At 38.7% G+C, this 22,647-nt stretch overlaps 1 protein-coding gene and 1 long non-coding RNA gene across 6 annotated transcripts in view; one reads left to right on the top strand and one right to left on the bottom strand.

Moving 5' to 3' along the window:
• Positions 1–2,826: 2,826 nt before the first annotated feature.
• On the bottom strand, positions 2,827–6,930 carry LOC118009386. Its single transcript, XR_004678909.1, has 2 exons — positions 6,588–6,930; positions 2,827–5,558 (listed from the first exon to the last, which is right to left on the bottom strand). It is a non-coding gene; the product is annotated as an uncharacterized LOC118009386 (long non-coding RNA).
• Positions 6,931–7,015: 85 nt separating this feature from the next.
• Positions 7,016–22,647, top strand: part of VWA8 (von Willebrand factor A domain containing 8) — a 345,308-nt gene continuing 329,676 nt past the window's right edge. For all 5 annotated transcript variants that reach the window (XM_035003301.1, XM_035003300.1, XM_035003303.1 and 2 more), the window contains exons 1-2: positions 7,016–7,281; positions 20,771–20,848. In XM_035003301.1, coding sequence (XP_034859192.1) covers positions 7,119–7,281; positions 20,771–20,848 — 241 coding nt within the window. In that variant the 5' untranslated portion in view covers positions 7,016–7,118. The remainder of the gene's footprint in view (positions 7,282–20,770; positions 20,849–22,647) is intronic.

Below are 22,647 nucleotides of genomic sequence, written 5' to 3'. Positions count from 1 at the left end.
TATTCATTTGACACACAGAGAGAGAGAGAAAGAGGGAACACAAGTGGTGGGGGGGTGGGAGAGGGAGAAGCAGGCTCCCCACTGAGCAGGGAGCCCAATGCAGGGCTCAATCCCAGGACCCTGGGATCATGACCTGAACCAAAGGCAGACGCTCAACGACTGAGCCACCCAGGCGCCCCAAGAGCATTAATATTCTTGATATGGAGAGAGCTCTTAAAATCAGAACAATATTTTAAAAAATCAGAACAATATTTCAAAAAATACATAAAGTATTAGACTGATTAGTAACAAAAGTGCAAATAACTTTTAAACGTATGAATAAGTGTTGATCCTCACTGGTGATCAAAGGCATAAAAATTAAAATAACAATGTCAGTTTGGGGGTACCAAATAGACAATGATTTTCTTTCTTTTCCTTTCCTCCCTCCCTCCCTCCCTCCCTCTTTCCTTTCTTTCTTCTTTTAATTGTGTAGGGAAGGGATCAGGGAAGCAGAGACCTTCATACAAACCGGTGAGAGTAAATACTAGTACAATCCCTTTATTTCCCCAAATCTAGCTTTTTAAGATTATTGTGAGCAAACAGCAATCCCCTGACCCCCACCCCATCAATCCATTTCCCACAACTGTTTTCAAATCTTTAGCTGATTCTTATTATCTGAATTCTTAATATCTCTAACAACATGCTTATATCACTACTTTGTGAGTTTTCAATTTTAGGTGTTTTCTTGAGTTTTCAGTTGTAGGCATTATCTATTGATTTTCGACTTTGAAAGAGGGGAATTTAGCTCTGTCCTCACTAGTTACTATCCTCCTATCTTACTAATTCAGTTATATCATAATTTGGCTAGCTCAATATTCAATGTTTATGTGATTATGACTACATAAATGCCAGTTACAGTCGAGCCGCATACTACACTGTACTTTACCTTTTCTTGTACATTCTGTTTTCCTTGAAATTAATAGTTATCTTCTGTTTGTTTAGTTTCTCATGGGCTCATTATTAACTCATTAACTAGTGTTGTTTTCCATTTTCTTGGCAATATCTAGTGACTTTGATTTTCTTGAAGTCTCTTTGAACCCTCTGATCAGATCCGATGGAGACTGGTAGCCTTTTGGCCTGCTGCACAGCTGTCTCCTTTGGCTCTGTGTCATCAATTAGGGATTTCCTTTTCCTTTCTCCTGTGTCACATCTTTATCTCCCTATGTCAAATGTCTTCCTCTTTCTTGGCTTCCTCTCTCTCTTCCTGAGGAAAGGTGCATCAAAATACATTGTTTTTGAGATTTTTACATGTCTGAAAATGTTTCTTTTACCTTCACTCTTAATTGATAGTTTGGCTGGGTATGTAATTCTTGAAAATAATTTTCTTTCAGAATTTTGAAGGCATTGCTTCATTGTCTTCTGGCGTCCACTATTGTTATAGCAGACAAACTTCTCCCAGGGGCAAGTATAATGTATAGAGAATATACTTCTTGCCCTAATGTACCCATAAATAAAAAATACGCCATTTATACATTCAACAAACTTAAATATTGTAACTCAGTGCAAAAGTAAAATAAAAAAGTTTTCTTATTTGCATCTTTATTATGTTTTGTAAACAGGCACCTGGGGGTATACTGTCTCTCTCTTTTCCCTTTGGCTATGACTTTGGAAGTCCAATGCTATTCTGATTCTTAATTCTTGATGTAAAGCTTGATTTTCTCCCTGAAAGCTAGCAAATGTCTTTCTTTGTTGTCACTTTACTGAAATTTCACAAACAGCTTCCTTTGGCTAAGCCTTTTTAATCTGAAAACTTGCTTCCTTCATTTCTGGGGAATTTTCTTCAATATTGATGATTTCCTTCCCTGTTCATTGTGTTCTCTACTTCAGGAACTCTTGAACTCTGGAACTCATTCATTAGAACTCCTGGACGGATCCTTTAATTTTTAAACGTTTTCTTTTCCTTTTCTCAATATTTCTGTTCCTTTTTCTGGGAGACTAATGCAACTTTATTTTCCAACCCCTCTCTTGAGTTCATTTTATTTCTGCTACAAAAATTGGTCTTTACACATAGCTAATTTTTTTTTTTGTTGATTCTCTTATCTTTGTTTTTCAAGTCTTTAATTTTTGTCTTTAGTATTCTTTCTTTCAACTTCCTTTGGATTTAATGTGTTTTTCTTTTTTATACTTAAGTTGAAAGATTAGTCCATTAATTTTAGCCTCTAAGCACAGTAAAGCTTTAGATCCACATCACAGGATTTAATTGGAGACATTTTCATTAATGTTCAGTTCCAAGTGTTTTCTAATTTTATTTTCTTCTTTGATCCATTAGTATACAGAAGCATATCTATTTTTAAAAAATGTCATAAAATTGATTTCTTGCTTAATTGCATTAAGATCCAAAATTGTGTTCTCTGTTCTTTGATTTTTGTTGAAACTTACTTTATGGCCTTTAACATAACTAATTTCTAATGTTCTATTTGTTCTTGCAGATAATGTGCACTCTCCAATTTATGCTTGCTATTTTTTCTGTATTTTAATCAAATAAAACTTGTTAGGGGCACCTGGGTGGCTCAGTCGTTAAGCGTCTGCCTTCGGCTCAGGTCATGATCCCAGGGTTCTGGGATCGAGCCCCACATCGGGCTCCCTGCTCGGCGGGAAGCCTGCTTCTCCCTCTCCCACTCCCCCTGCTTGTGTTCCCTCTCTCATTGTGTCTCTCTCTGTCAAATAAATAAATAAAATCTTTAAAAAAAAAACAAAAAAAAACTTGTTAACGGTGCTGTGCAAATATCCTATATATTTACTGAGTCAACCTAAATTAAAATTATTGGCGATATTTTCTTTATAACAAGCAAATACTCTATATTCAGGCATCAAACCCACCTGAGTTTCAGATAGAAGCCACAAGTTATTAAAGAAAAAAAAGTTCTACCTAGAATCAAGCAGATAGGTGTGATGCCTTATTGTCTACCTCAGCAATTTTTTCTCCTAGTCTACCATTTAGCTAATTGTGTAGCCCTTTTCCCACCCTGGCTTTATGCTGGGGTCTTCAATCTACTCTTTGTCCTGTGTGTCACCTACAGCTATAGGCACCTGGGAGAGTAGATGTTTTCAGGGCATCCACAACCTTTCGTGATTCCTCAACCTCCCAGACTCTTCCTCCAGCTTTATTCCTGAATTTAGGGAATTTTTCCTACTTTCTTATAAGCTTACTAATTCATTTTAAGTGCTGTTTTAAAATATTTTATCCAGTGTTATTGAGTATTTTGTGTGGGTGGTGGTGTTCCTCCAGTGTATATTTCTTACCTTACTCATCTCTCTCAACTTCTCATGTTCTTGCTCACTCTTATTTCATAAAGGCTATGTATTCTTACATCCTTAACCATGACAAGCAGCATTTTACCCCCTCATCACTGTAATAAATTTTCAGTGATTTACCTATCTTTTGAATTGACATGCTATTTTTATTTTCTTTGTCTCACAGTATTTTTAAAATGGATTCCATTTTTCTCCTTTTTACTTATTTTTGGATATAGAATATTCCATTGATCCTTACCTGGTCTTTACCAGCGGACAGACTGGTCGAATTGTCTTTGGCCCTCTTGTCTGTCCACTTGTGTGGTGGTCAAATTCCCTTCACAGATCTTAAGATCTAGCAGGCTTTGGCTCTTGTGGTTCCTTTGGGTTCCTTCCCACACTCTGAATAGATGGGATTTCAAGAAAGCCTAGTTCAAAGTATTCTCAGGGCTGCTATTCCTGCCATGTCCTTGTCTAAAAACATGTCATGATATAAAGGGGCCATCATCTTTTCTCTTCTTTCCTCTTTTCTCCAATTCCTTCTTCGGTTTTTATTTTATTTTATTATTTTATTTTATTTTAATTGTTTGTAGATAAGGGGAGAGTACTTACAAATTGTTTTAGAAGACAGCTTTAGCAGCAAAACAGAACAATGGAGAGAACTGTTATCTAGTTTTGTGACTAAAATGTGTGGCATGCAGGTGATCTCCTATAGATATTGCTAAAAATGCATATTCTTGGGCTTTTCAGACCTACTGAGTCAGAATCTCAGGGTGGGGGTGGGGAGTGAAGCCTGAGAATCTACATTTTAACAATTCTCTAGATGATCGGGATGCACACTGAAATCTGGGAACCACTGGTGTGGACCTATGATTTCTTAGGAGGGCGAACAGTAAAGAGGGATGAAGCACCTACCTTTTTAAAACAGGGCATAACAGGGATGGATTATTAGTCTAATTTCCCATCCAGTTACATTAATATGGTAGGAAAAATATTCCTTCTGGACTCTGGAAAAAAGATTAACAATCAATACCAGTTTTTGGTAGTATGGTTTTTTAAAAGTATATGACTAGTTATTTCAGTGAGAACTTGAGAGAAATTACACAGAGGTTGTGATAGGCATCTTTTAAAACTGAAGACCTCTGGTTTATCTTTCAAACATTGCTGAGGTCTACTTTTTCCGATTCAGACTCATTGCCACCAACAGGGGTTCATTACTGTAAGCAGAGACTATTTTTACTGCCACATAGCTAGAATTTGATGCTTCCTTTGTTCCTTACTCAATTCACAATTCATGTCACATCGAAAACATGATCAAAACATCCAGTGGCTATGCAATCTGCCTATACGATGAAGTCCAAATTTCCAACTTCAAACAGCCATTCAAGATTCTTCATTGTATAATCTTTTCTTCCCGCCCCTGTTCTCTAAGATTACGCCTTTCTCACCTGGCTGGTCTCATCGTCCCTGTCAGGACTTGCTTGTCAGGACTCTAAGCCTCTGCTCATGCTCTAATATCCACTTCTTTGTTTATCCAAATCTAAAGTGGCATTCAAAGTAAAGCTCAGGTGTTACCTTTTCTCTGGCTCAAATTTTTCCTTCACACTGCAGATTTGTCACTCTAAAATATCTTCATTTTCCCATTTCCTGGAGGATAATATGTAAACTCTTTCACCTCATATACAACACGGCCCCAATTTCTCTTTCCAGTCTTATCTCTACAAATTTTATGTACTTGACCTCCTGACACAGTGAATCACTCTCTGATTCTCAGTCTTGTCATGTTATGTCCAGCTTTCCGTACCTTTGTACATGCTCTTCCCTCTGCCAGATATGACTTACCCTTTTCTCCCCTTGAAAAACTCTCAAATATCCTTCAAGACCCATTTTAAACTCTCCGTGAAACCTCTGACCACTCCCTGGTGAAGCACATCACCCCAGAGTATCTTGAGTCTAAATATCCTAAACATGGATCTCATTGTATTGCAATTCTTCATTTGTAGGTTTGTTTTCTGTACTGGATGTGGGCCCATTGCTGAACAGTACCTAGTAGGGTACTGTTTATCCAACAGTTGCTTGAAAAATGTTGCTGAATGCTTGAATGCTGTAACCTGTATTGATTTCCCCATTGTCTCAACTCCAAGAGCTCTTAGTGCTTACATCAGTCATTTTGCTCAGTTTCCTCACATTGTTCTTCTACTGTCTCAAGTGTATGCCAGATTCCAGCAAGATTACATAGAGATGTCCTGATCAAGACTTCACTTTTCCAGCCTCAGTGTCTTCACCTGTAAAATAGAGGATAATAATAGTACCTCAATCAAAGTGTGAAATGAAGTATTGCACTGAAGTATTTAGCACAAGGCCTGGCACATAGTATGAACACAAAGTGGGACAAACATTTCATACACTGTTAACATCTTGCATTTCTGTCATTTCCCCCTAGCAGTCACATAGGGCTCTAGTGAAGATGATATGAGAACATACACGTGAAACGATGTAATACACTATGCAAACATTTACCTTTATTTTCACTGTGTCCTAACTAGGTTAAAAGCCTGTTTCAGCCTTCACCCCTTAGGTCCTCAGCAAGATGCACAAAGCCTTATCCAGCTCAGCTTTTCTTTCACAGCCTCCTATCACCTCTCAGCACCTGTCACAGGGTTATGACATAGTAGGTGCACCATTAAAGAGAGTGACAGCTCCAGAATTACCAAGGCCTCTAGCTGCAAGTGAAGCCTTCTGCATTCTTTTTGTTTGCTGTTTGCTTTGTATTGATTTAAACACTTTGCCTTGGTCAACTCACTCCTGACATTTTGGAGATGCTTAGTTTGCTTTATGTGTGCTCTTCCACCTTTGGCCAGTGTCCTACTTTTTTCCTCTTACTAAAGACAGAAGTTATATTTATATAACTCTTCCACTGCAGAATGAACAAGTGCTTGATTTGGGTCCTTTCTGATATTTTGGCCATTTGTGTATATCACTAAGATGTGACTTTTGCATTTAGAATATAAGACATGATAATACACATACAGAAAAAAAAAAGATAAAGGATAAGGCTTTCAAATACTGTATGGAAACACAGGTATGGTTACAATGAATCGAAATAGGTGAGGGACGCCTGGGTGGCTCAGTCGGTTAAGCCTCTGCCTTCGGGTCCTGGGATCGAGTCCCGCATCCGGCTCCCTGCTCCGCGGGGAGCCTGCTTCTCCCTCTGCCTCTCTCTCTCTCTATCTCTCATGAATAAATAAATAAAATCTTAAAAAAAAAAAAAAAAAGAAATAGGTGAAAGTTCCCGCAATCTCGAGAATACGTACGCAATTTCTGAAAAGGATCTGAAGCAACGTACAGGGAAAGCGCAGTATAGTAAGACTGGGCCATTAACCAAGAAACGAAGACTTGCATCTGAAGAGTTGCATCCTAAAACCCTGGGGCATTTCCTGAACTCAGAGTTTACGGACCACCCGGTACCGACTGGAGGCCGGCCTGGTGAATCCAGGCGAACCGACGCAGGTGCGGGCGAGGCCAGCCATGCAGCCCAGGCCCCGCCGCTGCGCCGCACGAGCACCCGGGCGGCGGGCCGGGCTCAGCACTCCGCCGGCCCGCTCGGCGGTCGACCCCCGGCGGCCGGTGCGGGATCCCGCGGCTCGCGCTCCGCGGGATCCCTCCGCCCGCCTGGGCCCAGCCGGCCCGGCAGCGCGGAGCCGGCCGCGCCGGGGGAAGGAGTTTCCGGCGGACTCGGCGCGGTGCCGCTTCCTGTCCCTCTCGCCGCGCCGCCTCACGCTCCCTGTCCCGGACGCGGCTCGCGCGGGACCCGCTCCCCGGCGACGGCCCCCCTCCCCGGTGCCATGCAGTCCCGGCTTCTGCTCCTCGGGGCGCCAGGCGGCCACGGCGGCCCGGCGGCGCGGCGCGTGCGGCTGCTCCTGCGACAGGTGGTGCGGGGCAGGCCCGGCGGCGACGGGAGGTGGTCGGAGGTCAGACTGCTGCATGCCGGGGCGGGGGCCGACACAGGTAACCCCGGGACGCCCTTGCTGTCTGTGCGGGGGGAGGGGGGACCGCGCTCCTCTGCACCCCACTGCGCCCCACTCCCTGCCGCGCCGCTTGGGAAGGAGCGCTGCGCGGGAAGCCCAGACAGAGAGGTTCACGTCCCGGTCTCGCGGCTCACTGCTGTGTAACGCGGGGCCAGGCGCTTGCCCTCTCTGGGCCTCAGTCTGTAGTCCCGAGGGAGCGGCGCTAAGGTTTCTGATGACCCGGAATAGTGCATTCCCCTTCCCTCACTGTTGCTTTTACCCCCACGATGCTGATTTGGATTACAGTACTCGCTGGGGTTCACGCAGCAGCCCTCAGGAATTGTTGAAACCTGGACTTGACCTTGCCTTCCGAGTCTCAAGGGCCTGGAAGCCGGGTTGTGTTTTGTTCCAGCCAGGGCTAGTGGCGGCTTAGAAGTGTGCATTCTCGCCAAGGATCCCATTGTCACAGTGTTTTAAACGTATACACAAGCCTTTCTAACTTTTCCAGGGGTTTTCCTTTCTCACAGTGCTCACATCTTATTAGAGCTGAAAATCACGACTTAAGTTTAAAACTCACGACTGTACAATTGAATAATTGAGACCCAGAAGGGAAAAGTGACTTAAGGAGATCACATAGCTAACTAGTGACTGCTTTAGAATCACGTGCTCTGATTCCTAAGCTCAGTTTTTGTTTTTTTGTTTGTTTGTTTTGCTTTGCTTTGTTTCTGTTTTGCTTGTTTGTTTGGATCTACCAGAGCTGGTTTTAGGAATCTTTTATTGTTGTTGTTGTTGTATGTTGGAATTAGAGCATTTGTGCTGGTTAAGGGGAGGGATGGATGTTGTTGCTGCTCTTGAATGGCAAAGTGATTCTAAGCAAGATGTTGTCAGTGTCACTGTTGCTTAGAATAATGGAGGTTTTTACTATGAAGTTGCAGGTTTCATTGTTCCTCTTGCAACTCTGCCCCAATAATTTTCCTTGCCAGGAAGTTTAGGTCCCATACCTTCCATCCATCCATCCATCCATCCATCCATTCATTCATTCATTCATTCAACAAATGTTTTTTTTCTTTCTCCTGTGTAGAGTTGTGATTTCAAATTTTGCCCCTTTATCGGTTATTGTGACTTCTATGGTGTTTGTTTACCTGTTAGAGGTTTTTGTTTGTTTGTTGCTTCTTTGTCCTAGAAAGCAGAGAGGACAAGGGTAGAAGTGCAGCATAATCTTTAACTTGGGCTTTGGAGTGAAACAAACAGGTTGGCGTTAAAAAAATGGGTTGGAGTCCATTTTTGCATTGTCTGGATATGGAGACTTGAGGGTGGGTTACTTAATTTTGTGTCCCAGGTGTCTTTTTTTTTTTTTTTTTTTAATGTTCAGTTAGCCAACATATAGTACATCATTAGTTTTTGATGTAGTGTTCAATGATTCATTAGTTGCATATAACACCCAGTGTTCATCACACGGCAGGTGTTGTATCCCAGTTTTCTTAACTGTAAAATGAGGATAAGGAGAGTACACTTGACAGGATTGTTCTGAGGATTTACTTATTTCATGTAATTCCTGCCACATATTAATGTTCAATAAAAGTTAACTTCTTTATAATTCTTAGAATATGTATTTTCAGCTATACGAAGGTTTTTCTGTTTCCTTGGCTTTAGGTGAAATTGAAACCAGTTATTTTAGGTCTAGAACTGTCAGAACTAGCTGGGTAGGCATATGGAAAAAAGTTAATTGATATGAACTTAAAAAAATTGTTCTTTGTACAAGAATAATACATGTTGATTATAAAAACATTAAAAATGTCCTCAAAATTATGTCCTGCAAATCAAAGTACAGGGTTTGCTTCAAATGTGAGACTCATGAACACATTACAGACAACATATTAACTTCTTAGACTCAGTCACTGACCCTAGCAGGATCATATCACAAGGAATAAATTGTGCTAAACCTACTTGCCTTGCTGCTGCAAGGTTGAAGGTAGGAGGATGGTGGATGAATGTAGTTGGAACCTCACCAGAGATATGAATTCTATTAAGAACAATTGAGAGCTAGGGGCACCTGGGTGGCTCAGTTGTTAGGCGTCTGCCTTTGGCTCGGGTCATGGTCCCAGGGTCCTGGGATTGAGCCCCACATTGGACTCCCTGCTCAGTGGGAAGCCTGCTTCTCCCTCTCCCACTCCCCCTGCTCATGTTCCCTCTCTTGCTGTGTCTCTCTCTTTCAAATAAATAAATAAATAAATAAAATCTTTAAAAAAAAAGAAAAGAACAATTGAGAGCTAAGTAAACAGGAGGCAAGCTCTTGGCTACCCTGGGACGTAATGTTGGCCATCAAGTTTGGAGTGTCTCAGTTTGAACCAGAGGTCATACACAGATAAAATAAAACCACAAATAGCACTATGCTGCGGTGAGTTACAGTTTAGGTTGGAAAGATTCTCCCAGCTGCATACACACGTGACCAGTAACTCATCTCTCTGCATGTAACTGACCTTGCTTGCTAGTAGTTTGGAAACAGAGCAACAAGGTACATAAGCAGTAGATTGACATCATATACTGTTCTTATCTCTCCTGGATTGTATGTATGTCTTATTATATTTGTCTTTATATTCCTTTTGGTGCCTGTCAACATTTTGTACCTAATAATAAGCACTCAGTGGCTTATAACGCTAAAATTCATACAGAGAAGGAGCAGGAGAGGCTGGGATTGCCTTGTTGGCTTTCAAGATAGGAGCTTCATAAAGCCTTGTAAGCAGAAGGAGGAGAGGGTCGTTTATGTTAAAAAAAAAAAAAAAAAATCCCCAAACCCACTGCTTTTTATCTTTTGCTATTGGATAGTTTAAGTATCCATAATTTGTAAGTTCTTTATATCTTTATACTTCAATAAATAGTATTGTCTCTTAGTTTTAGGAACAAAGAGATTTACAAGGAGGTTAGCAACTGCAAAGAGTTCTCTTTTTTTAAAAGATTTTATTTATTTATTTGTCAGAGAGAGAGAGCACAAGCAGGGGGAGCAGCAGGCAGAGGGAGAGGGAGAAGCAGGCTCCCCGCTGAGCAAGGAAACCCGATGGCCATCCTAGAGTTTTCAATAAAGATTATTGGTGTTTTCACAGATGGAGCCAAACGAATTGGTTCAGTAGGACTCTGACATTAAACAGGTTTAGATATACCATAGAGCAAGATCAGATGATAAACTTGGGAACATAACTGTATAAATCTACCATGACATGTTTAGTGCTGTCATTTAACACCATTGTTATTAAAAGGATTCACTGTTCTGTCTTTATGACTTTGTGTATGAAATACATTTGTTTAAAGAAATATTTAAAAATACTTTTTGTGCAGGAAATTTATGTTCATTGTAGGAAAGTGAAATACAAATCCCTTAAGACCTAATTCTCCCATGCAAAGTCGTAATTGTCAACTTTTTGGTATTAACATTAGCAAATTTTGTAAAAATACATATAATATCTATTTGTATAAATATGTATTTCTTTTCTAAAAAATGGGATCATGTATGTTTTATAATTTATTCTCACTTAACCATTATTGTGAACATATTAACAAAATGATAAATATTGCTATACATGATTCTTTTAAGTATATATTAAGTTCATGTATTTATCCATATAATTTATTCTACCAGTTTCCCATTCTTAGACATTCAGGTTGTATGTATGTATGTATTTATTTATTTATTTAAGTAATCTCTACACCCAATGTGGGGCTTGAACTCACAACCCCGAGATTAAGAGTCGGATGCTCTACCGACTGAGCCAGCCAGGAGCTGCAGGTCGTCTATTTTTAAATATATAAAAAGTGCAATAGACATCCATCCATGATGCATTTTTTTTGTGATTTTAAGATTTTATTCTTGGGCTACAATAGAATTAATGACTTTGGGGAGGGGAAATAGAGAACTCTTGCTCAACTGAGAAATATAGTGTAAAGGGAAAAACTGCACTATGGTTTTAGATCTGTATTTACTGGGTATTGAACTTTGGGGAAATTATTAACTACCCTGAACCTGCAGCAGGCTATTGTGACTCTGAGGACATTGTGACCCTTGTATATTAAATAATTTAGCAGTAAGATCCCCAAACAGTTGTTACCTAATAAATCGTTAGGAAGACCTGTGTTAGGAACATGCAGACTAACCTGGAATTTGCTGATATATTTGGTTTTCTCTTGGGTCTAATTTTTGTATTAAAAAAAAATGGTGGGCGCCTGGGTGGCTCAGTCGTTAAGCGTCTGCCTTCAGCTCAGGTCATGATCCCAGGCTCTTGGGATAAGTCCCACATAGGGCTCCCTGCTCCGCGGGAAGCCTGCTTCTCCCTCTCCCACTCCCTCTGCTTGTGTTCCCTCTCTCTCTGTTGAAAAATAAATAAAATCTTAAAAAAAAAAAAATGGTGACACTAAATCAGTGGTTCTTAACCAGGAGTGATTTCCTTTCCTCGGAGGAAAATGTGCATAGAAAAACATGGTTCACATAGGTGGGAGGTCCAATGGTTGTAGGCTAGATACAGGATGTTCAAATATTTTTAGGGTTCTCTCTGCCTTTCCCCATGGTTCCCCCACTTTCCACTCTCCATTTGTTGGATTTGCTTTTTGCTGTATTGGTTTCAGCATCTGCCAGGATTTCTTCAAGTAGTAGCAGTGATAGCCTTGCTGACAGCCCCAGATTTTGATCGTCCTTATAATTCACACTGTTAGAAGAGAGAACATCTTTTCCTGTGAGCTCCGGCAAAAATCCAGGTGAGAACAGTTATTGGCCAACCTTGGATCGTGTGCCTAAACCAATCACTGTGGCCAGATGGTGGAATGTTCTGGCAGGGGTTGTGCAGGATACTTACTTCTGGAGGTTTTGGTGCAGGGGTAAAGGGTGGAATGAGTGGTACCCTACCCAAACCAAATGGGATGGGTTTCCCCACTGGAGAGAGGGATTCTATTGTCAAAAGGGGAAAGAATATTGAGCAGGTAAAACAAAACAGCTGTCTGCTAAAAATCAAGTACATAATATCCAAAGGAGTTAGTAGAAGAATAAGTGTTATTTAAAAGATATTATTAATTATTGTTTGAATATAGAAATTATTTTCCTACAAACCTTTGGGAAATTCCTTTAAATTAGGATCATTGCAAGTGATAAAAGCAAGCCTTATTACTCTAAATGAGCCTTAAATTTAATTTCCTTTGGGAGCTTTTATCTTTTGGATTCTTTTCACGGCTTTTAATTTTCAAGTCCATACTTTCCATGCCTGAAAAAAATATATATCATTTTATTGGTAGTAGTATTTATGTGACAGTTTGTGCTATACAGGATTTAGGTTAATCTGAGTTATATGTGGGTTTTTTTTTTTTTTTTGCATTAATTGTAATAATAAATGTAATTAAATGTTAAGAGCATATTCTTTTTTTTTTTTTTAAAGATTTTATTTATTTATTTGAGAGAGAGAGAATGAGAGAGAGCGAGTACATGAGAGGGGGGAAGGTCAGAGGGAGAAGCAGACTCCCTGCCGAGCAGGGAGCCCGATGCGGGACTCGATCCAGGGACTCCAGGATCATGACCTGAGCTGAAGGCAGTCGCTTAACCAACTGAGCCACCCAGGCGCTCAAGAGCATATTCTATAACAGTCTGTACTTGTTAATTCCTTTTAGTTATTCTAATAATTTCCATTATCTTATTAACTAAAATCTTTTTTAAAAAATGATTGCACTTAACTAAAATAGTGTATTTGAGGAATGGTATACATTAGTTTCTTCTGCCTAAGTTATGTTACCTATTGTGTTATGATAAGTATCTTCATTTCCCTTTAGATTAATACTTATACTACTTCATTCAAATGAATTTTTTACAAATGACTTGATTTCTGAGCATTTTGAAAGGTAGGCTGTTCTCAAAGAATACAGAAAATCGGAGAGCTGGGGCTTAAAACAATACTCAATTAAGAAAATAGTATTTAATTAAAAGTTATAATCATTCATCTATTCATTTTTCAAACATTTATTGAACACCTGCTTGGTTTAAGATACTATTTTTGGCACTATAAGTACAAACGTGATTAAAACTTAGGTCCTGCTCACAAAATGCTATGGCCTTATAGACTGAACAGTGATCTTCAAACATTTTTCTCACTTATCTCCTAAAAGGATTTTGCAAATATGTATCCCTTCGTATACCTAGAAATTTTCCCGGTAAGAATAAATAGTTGCAGAGTATGGTGTTTCCAGTGTGTTGTAAATATTGACATTTAAAACAAAAATTGCTAACAGTCAAAGTGTATCTTTTGGGGCGCCTGGGTGGTTCAGTCTTTAAGCGTCTGCCTTCTGCTCAGGTCATGATCCCAAGGTTCTGGGATCGAGCCCCACATTGGGCTCCCTGCTCGGTGCAGACCTTCTTCTCCCTCTCCCACTTCCCTTGCTTGTGTTCCCTTTTGCTGTCTCTCTCTCTCTGTCAAATAAATACATAAAATCTTTAAAAAAAAAAAGTGTATCTTTTAAATGGAATCAGAATATCCTAGTAATTTGTTAGCCACTATCTCTGTTTTGAAAAATAGATAAAAAGCTCTTATTTAACTGTCAGAAAGTTTACATTATTTTTTTATCTCCTTGAATTTGTATTCCAATTTCAATTACATTTACTCCTCATGATTTTATCTAAATATTTTTTTCTTGAAATGTTTTGTCTTTATCATATTTTTCTGCAACAAAAAATGTCTAATGTTAAAACATGTCTGTCATTACAGTTATTAAAGCAGAGTTGTTCACAAGAATATCAATATGTTTCAGATTTCTAAAAAACCTAAAATTTTATGGAAACATACCTGTTAATAACATGAGTGGTGCTTTCCCCCAGTTAAATATTAATTAGTGTAATTAATAGTCCCTAATTGAATATTAATTACTGCTGCAATGTAAACAATTTTGATATACCAGTATCACTCAATTCTTCATAGACTTTTTACTTACAAGCCAAAAATAATATGTTGATTAATTATCAAAAATGTTATTTTTAGTGATCTATCAACTGACAACTTGATTATAGCCTTTTCAGTTTTGTTCAAAGCAAAGAATTGGAAAGCACTTGACTTGCATGTAGAGTCGCTAACCTAGCCAGTAGAATCACTCCTGCCTCCGTTTCTGGAAGGTTCGCTAAGAAGGCATTACCAAAATTTATCAGATGGCTATGGTTATTTCCTCACAAAGAGGCTGCTTGTTTAGTTTAATGTACTCAGAAAGAGTTGATAAAATTAACCTTTCATTCATCAGACCTTTGCCAATACAGTATTTTTTTGAGAAAATGCTTTTATCATATGTTTAAGTACATTTTTTATCAAATTTTAATTTTCATAATTAAAAAGGATAATCTGTAACTATCAATTCAATCAGCTAAATTAGACTTTCTGGCAGAAAAAAGTATTTTTCCTTTCAATTCAAATGACTGTTGATGTATATTTTAAGGAATGTTTTAAAAGCCACTGAAAGATGAATTACTGGCCACATTTTATAGGCTCAATTACTAAATACAATAAAGACAAGAATAAAGGAATCTAGTGGTTACATATTTAAATTACCTATTTCATAATATATGGTCATGCAGTTTTGTTCTTTAATTTATACTAAGTAATGTAATAGCAGTTAAAATAAGTTATTTATATAAAGACTATGGTAGAAGGCATGGTATTGTTCTATTAAATGTGTAGTGAACTTTGTTCATGGGCTTTAGAGTACAATTAAAGTCATGTATAAAAATCAGAAATAAATTCATCAGTTTTAGACCTCATGATCAAATTTTTGACATTTTATTTAGTGAAATGAAAACTAACTGATTGAGAAACTAGTATAGAACATTTTCATAATAAGAGTTAGAAAGCAGCCATTTATAAGATGAGGAATGACTATAATTGGAATGAATATTTCATGACGACATTTGAGAAATTTTTAACTACATTTTTGAAAGATAAACATCTGATCTGAAAGAAACATTAAAAGTTTTCTCTGTGGTTTTTATCCAATGTATTGTGAAAATTTTAGTAGTATTGAAAACTATTTCAATTACTTTAAAATGGATCAGCATCAATTATATGTACTGCTTTAGATGTTCAGAGGTGCCTTTGTGTGTGTGTGTTCATATGAAGAGTATGTTCTCAAGATAAGTATTGAGAAAAGCTGAAAAAACAGCTTACCTTTAAGTATGTGAAAAGCCAGTTTTTGAAGCTTTCTTTGCTTTGCACGCAGAGCTCTCCCACCTTGGATTATTTGACAGTATTAACTCTCACTTCCCTACTCTGCTCTGTACTATATCCGACACAGGACAACACAGGCCAAAATAGACCAGCCATTTCTAAAGCTACTCTTCGCTTTTAGTAGGAATTTATAAGACATGAAGAAACTATTCCTAGGCAGGTGTATGTTGATTTGAATAAACTTTAAAAGAGGCTTCTCCTAAACCATAATGTAATATGTCTCATTTGTTTAGTCCCCTGGAGCAATGCAGCATCCATCATAGAGAAATAAGTGGGAGGGCTCCTGAAAGAGCCTGTGGGAATGGAGAACCTGCAGGGCCAGTTCTCAGTCAGATCAGTGTTAGGGAAGAACACATGGAAGTGAGGATCTGAAAAACTGATCTCCTTAAGATTGCCGTGCTCTGTACCCTTAGAAAGTGTGTACCCTATGAAACAAATAATGCAATATATGTTAAGAAAAAAAAAAGAAGAAGAAGGTAGTGGGAGGGGAAGAATGAAGCAGGGGAAATCGGAGGGGTAGACGAACCATGAGAGACGATGGACTCTGAAAAACAAACTGAGGGTTCTAGAGGGGAGGGGGGGTGGGAGGATGGGTTAGCCTGGTGATGGGTATTGAGGAGGGCACATTCTGCATGGAGCACTGCAATGAATCATGGAACACTTCATCTAAAACTAATGATGTAATGTATGGGGATTAACATAAGAATAAAAAAAAAGTGTGTACCCTAATTTAAAGACATTTATTGTAGAGGTATAATAGTCAATAATTGTAATACAGTGTGAGAAACATGAACCAGATACTATGCTAGCAGAAAGACAGGAATGGGATTCTTGGTGGAGGTGGAGAGCATGCAAAAGGAAAAGTTAGGGAAAGTTCAATGGGAAGATGAGGATATTTGAGGAGTAGTTGTCTGAAGTGAAAGGGATGTGAGAAAGATGTGGAAGGCCTTTCAGGCCAGGGAATAAAGCATCAGTCACTGAGATAGGAATATAAGAGGTAGAGCTGGTTGGAGATGGTTGGACAATACACAACAGAAAATCTAGAGTTCCATTTTTCTTATGTTAAAGTCATCTCTGGAATATGTTAAGTATCATGTCCAGTAGCTTACTGATCGGTATGGAACTCAGGAGAGAGATCTTAGCCAAAGGAGACACTTAAGACTTTAGTTGTACAGAGGTCAGAGTTGGGACATTGGCATGGATTAGATGATTCAGGAAAAGCATAGCATGGTAACAGAAGGTGGCCAAGAATATCACCGTTGAGGCAGGAAGGACAAATGTCATTTTTTTCTCTTTGCCTGCAGCAGACATGACTAATTGATCACTACCCTATTTCTTAACAAGTCTAATTTCCATTGTGATTGCTTTGGATCTTCAGAAGTCTTTTGCTTGATTCCCAAATGTTCAAAAGACTTTCCATTTATCTTTTTGTTACTGATTTTTAATTCCGTTTTAATCAGAAAACATACTTTGTATGATTTCAGTCCTTTGAAATTTATTAAGATTTGCTTTGTGGTCCAGCCTAAGATCTAGTTAGTGAATGTTTCATGTGCATTTAAAAAGAATATTCTGGGGCGCCTGGGTGGCTCAGTTGGTTAAGCGACTGCCTTCGGCTCGGGTCATGATCCTGGAGTCCCGGGATCAAGTCCCGCATCAGGCTCCCTGCTCGGCAGGGAGTCTGCTTCTCCCTCTGATCCTCTTCCCTCTTGTGCTCTCTGTCTCTCATTCTCTCTCTCTCAAATAAATAAATAAATAAAATCTTTAAAAATAAATAAATAAATAAAAATAAAAAGAATATTCTGTCCTTGTTGGATATAGTGTTCAGTAAAGGTCATTTATGTTGAGTAGTTAATAGTGTTTTCAGATCTTCCTTATCCTATTTTCCAGTTGATCTTAGCCAAAGGCTGAGAAATGATTCTTAACTTTCCTATCCTATTTCTTTTTCTCGCTCTTCCATCAGTTACTGAGATATATATTAAAATATCGAAATATGATGATGGATTTATCTCGTTCTACTTTTTTTAAAACTTTTAAAAAAGATTTTATTTATTTATTTGAGGGAGCGAGAATGAGAGAGAGAGAGCGCATATGAGAGAGAGGAGGGTCAGAGGGAGAAGCAGACTCCCTGCCGAGCAGGGAGCCGGATGCGGGACTGGATCCAGGGACTCCAGGATCATGACCTGAGCCAAAGGCGGTCGCTTAACCAACTGAGCCACCCAGGCGCCCCTCGTTCTACTTTTAGTTCTGTCAATTTTTGTTTCATGTTTATCCCCCAGCTTACTCCTTGCCAGGTCTGACTACCATTGATTTGCTGTGTTCCTCCACAAAGGGTCACAGTTCCTTTTAGGAAGCTTTCTACTTACTCTCTCTGCTTGCACTAGGCTCCTTCAGGCCTAGTGGTGGCAATGGCTTTCTGTTATTGCTAGTCCCGGGACACTGCGCTATCCTTGCTGGTTTTCTTAAACTCTGCCCCACCTTCACAAATGGTTCTTTTATTATACTCTCCTCAGTTACTCAGTTTGAATGTACCGTCTGTTTTTGCTGGGGCCCTGATTGATAAACGGATATGTTTAGGAAAAGCATTTCAGTCAGTCGGAAAATCCAGTGCAAAAACCTGAAATGAATATGTGTCTGACGTGTTCAAGGAAAAGTGAGGAGACCAGGTGGCTGGAGTAGAATAAGTTGGGAGGACACTAGCAGGAGATGAGGTAAGAGAGGAAATGGGGGAGCCAGATCAGAATAGCCTTTGGGGCCATCGCAACAATGAGGATTGAGTGAGAACTTGCATTACTTGACTCCTATTTTATTACTATCACTCTGGCCACTCTGTTGAGAATAAGCTTCAGGGTGCAAGAGTTGAGACCGGAGATCTGTCAGTAGGTGAGAGTTAACACTGTTTAAATGAGAAAATGAGTTTAAGTAGTAATAAACCTCTCAATGGCTTGGGTCAACATTGTGGTGGTAGAGAATGTGGTGAGAAGTGGACAATACTAGATATATCTTAAAAGACAGAGTCTGTGGGATTTTCTGAGGAAGTGAGAGAGAAAAGTTAAGAAGGGCTCCAAGATTTCTGGTCTGAGCCCCTGGAGGGATTAAGTTGCCATTAGCAGAACTGGGGAATACTATGGGTAGAGCACATTTTGGTGGAAAGATCAGAGGTTCAGTTTTGAATATGTTAGGCTTAACATATGTTAGGCATCTCAGTATCTGTTGGTATCCATCTTTGGAGTTCTGTGGTCTGGGCTAGTGGTACAAATTTGAGAGCCAGGAATATGTTAGTTGCACCGGAAGGTGTAAGACTGGATGAGCTCATCAAGAAGAGGTGGTAGGGGGAATAGAAAAGAGGCTAGAAAAAGAGAAGTTGAGGAGAAGAGGAAGAGCAAGCAAGGAAGACCTGGGAGTCATGGTGAGGGAGGAAGGAAACAGAGGAGGAGAGGGACCTGGGAGAGGGAGGGAGAGGGAGAAAGAGGTGGAATCGCCTATGGTGTAAGTCTTGAAAGGAGGCAGGGCCCCGACTCTACCCTGGAAAGTCCAGGCAGCTGGGCTGTGTGTAGTAACCTAGGCTTGGCCAGCGAGGTGCCCGGCCCAGGACTTTGAGTCACGATGGAATTATGCAGAGTTTACCACAGTTTACCTGTGCAGGGTCCTTACTAGAAGATGCATCTGAAGCCTAGATTAAAGATAAAGAATCATGATTTCTGTAACTTCAAATAATGTTTTCCCAACTTTTCTACAGGTTTGAGAAATATCAAAATGAAATGGGGAAAAAAGTTGTCCTCTGGTCGTGGTGTCCCAGGTGTGGATCTCGTGGTGCCAGGGGTGGTACCTCAGTGAGCCTATCCCGGGGTGTGACTTTTGTTTGTGTGACTGCTGTGTTTCTCCATTGCCTTCGTGCCATGCTGTGGACTAGTTACCGAGCCGAGGTCTCTTCCAGTAACCCACGCTTCCTGGGAGCTGCCTCACGTACTGCTGTCACAGAAGCTCGGGTGACTTTTTACTAAGCTAGTTTGAGATGGGGTTTCCGCTGGAGCAGTTATATGAAATAACTCGTGGGAACCACAGGTTACTTAGAGTCGAGATTAAATGAAGTAACATAAATAACGTGTCTATAACAATATTTGCCAAATAACCAGGATTCAGTAAGTATTAGCTGATGTCTAGACTACTTCAGAGGAAAAGTCCTTTGACTTACACTCTAAAAATACTTGTTTTCTGTATTAGAAGGTGTACCTGTGTTTTACATGATGTTTTCTCTCAACTTGCCACATAGCTGTAATACATTTCTTTATCTGTAAAATCTTTTTTTTAATGTTTTTTAACAGAGTTACAGATTTCTCACTTGTAAAGCCTCTGTCTCACATGGTTATTCTGGGAATGTATAAAGTACTTAGAAAATCGTAATCATTCAACAAATGTTGGCTGCTTTTGTTATTATTATGATGATATAAAGCCTTAGTCTCCGGGATACCTAAGTAGCTCACAACTGGCAATGCTGAAAGTTGTGTTTTACACAGCTATTTTTTCTAAGTGTCGTTGAGCCCTTTATAAATGAAGTCCCAGGTGCAGATGGGATCAGTATGTCTATTTTGCTGTGGGAGAGAGCAAAGCAGAGAGTGTTTGGGTTAGTCCTGCACTTTAGAAGATCAGCCAGAAATTAATGTTACTTAAAATTAGAATCATGTAGAAGTGGGAACTTTTGCCTGTTTTGCTTGTTTCATGTAGGAATTTTGGCATATAGGCTGGGGCTTTCCTAGAAATACTGCATTTTTGGATTATGTTGCTAGAGAACTTGAAGTTGTATGTAGTAAAAATAAGAACCTATAAGGATGTAAAAAGGTTGTAACTTGTGGTAAAGATGCCACCTTATGGAAGCTTTGGATGATCTTAAACAAAACGCATCCTTCTGTATTGTTGTTGACTTTATTAGTATTGCTATTAATGAGAAAATTGTCATTAATGAGAAAATAATTTGATAAAATTCTATTGTACTTCACTTTTTTTTTTTTTTTTTGCTAATGTAGCATTTAAAATATGAATTTCACCAATGCTTCCCTTTTCCATTATATAACTTATACTTTGGTTACAAGTTTTAGAGCATAGTGGTTGACACAGACAGGTATGTCTATGCGGCCAAACACAGGCAGATGTGGGTGCATTTCTATAAAGTCCTTCTCTGTAGGGCAGGACAGTCATCGTTGGGAAAGGCATAGTGCATGGTTTTGCCTCTTGTAATGGTGTATTTCCTTATTCTCTTTTTAGGCGATACAATTAATATTGGAGATGTATCCTACAAGTTGAAAACTCCTAAGAGCCCAGAACTTGTGCCACAGAACTACAGTAAGAAATAGTCATTTATTTATGAATGAATAACTTTTAACTTTTCATTATGGGGATTTCAAACATATGCAAGACCAGAAAAAAATAGTATAAACATGAGGTACTTACCAGTCAACTTGAACATTTATCAATGTATGTCAATCTTCTTTTAACTGATACCCATTTTTTCTTCTGGAGTATTTAAAACCTATCCCGGACATCCTATCACTTCACCCTTGAATATTTCAGTAAAACATTTATTTTTTCATGTACTATTCTTTCTTTTTTAAATTGGGATAAAATATACATATAATAAAATGCACGGATCTTAAGTATTCATTTGGATTAGTTTTGACAATTTTATAAACTTGTATAACCACCAAGATTACTTTCATCACCTCTGAATATTCTTCTGTGCCCCTTCCCCTCTGCTCTAGCCTGGAAACCAGTGTTCTTTTTTTTTCTATCATGATGGATTAGGTTTGCCTGTTCTTTAGCTTTCTATAAATAGGATCATATAGTATAGTTTTTCTTGGTGTGTATTTGGCTTCTTTCTATCAAGATAATGATTTTGAAATTCATCCATGTTCCCATACTTATCAGTTTGTTTTTAATTGCTGAGTAGTATTACATTGTATAAATATACCACAATTTGTTTACCTGTTCTGTTGATAGACATTTGGAGGGTTTCCATTTTTAGACTGTTATGAATAAGGTGCTATGAATATTCCTGTACAAGTCTTGTAGTCATAACTTTTCACTTCTCTTGAATAAATAACTAGGAGTTGAACTGATGTGTCATAGGATGGATGGCTGTTTAACTTTATAAGACACTGTCAAACAATTCTCCAAGGTAGTTGTGCTATTTTACCCTTTGACCAACAGTGATGTTCTGTATTCTTGCCAACATTGGAATTTCTAGTCTTTTCGATTTTACTCATTCTACTATGTGTGAAATAGTAACTTGTCATGGTTTTTGTTTTATAGCAGCTTTATTGAGATATAATTAGTATACCATAAAATTTATCTTCTTAAAAAAATTTACCTTTTTAAAGTGTACAACTCAGTGGTTTTTAATATATTTATGGAGTTGTGCAACCATGCCCCATCTAACTTTAGAACATTTTCATCATACCAAAAAGAAACCTCGTACCCATTAACAGTCACTCCTTGTTTCGTCCTCCGACAACTGTATACACCCCACCCCACCCCCAGCCTTTGGCAATCACTAATATGTTTTCTGCTTCTGTAGATTTGCCTACTCTCAATATCAAAATCAATGTTTTCTATTAATTTGGGGGAGTTCTTTTGTAAACATCATTTCTTCCCTCCTCTCTGTCTTTCTGGGACTCCCACTATGTGTGTGTTAATATACTAGATGGTGTACCATAGGTTTCTGAGGGCCTGTTAATTTTTCTTCATTCTTTTTTCTTTCTGTTTCTTAGACTGGATAATCTAATCTAATAAATTCAAGTTTGCTGATTATTCTGCCCACTCACGTCTGTTGTTGAGGCCCTTTAGTGATTTTTTTCATTTCACTCATTGTAGTTTTTAACTTTAGAATTTCTATTTGAATCTTTTTTATAATTTCTTTCTTTATTGATATTTTCTAGTGAGATATTGTTGTCATACTTTAAGTTTTTAGACATGGTTTGTTTGGGTTCTTGAACATATTTATAAAAGCTAATTTAAGGTATTTTCTACTAAGTTCAGTGTCTGGCTTCCTCAGAGATAGTTTTATTGACTGTTTTTTTCTTCTGTGTATGCTGTACTTCCCTGTTTCTTTGTGTTACTTACCTTTTTTTTTTTTTTTTTGTAAA

This window comes from Mirounga leonina, unplaced genomic scaffold (genome assembly GCF_011800145.1).
Source record: "Mirounga leonina isolate KUSES-001 unplaced genomic scaffold, KU_Mleo_1.0 Mir_127, whole genome shotgun sequence".
NCBI classification, from domain to species: Eukaryota; Metazoa; Chordata; class Mammalia; order Carnivora; family Phocidae; genus Mirounga; species Mirounga leonina.
The sequence above is the reverse complement of the archived record's forward strand: the minus strand, read 5'-3'. Positions and strand labels throughout refer to the sequence as shown.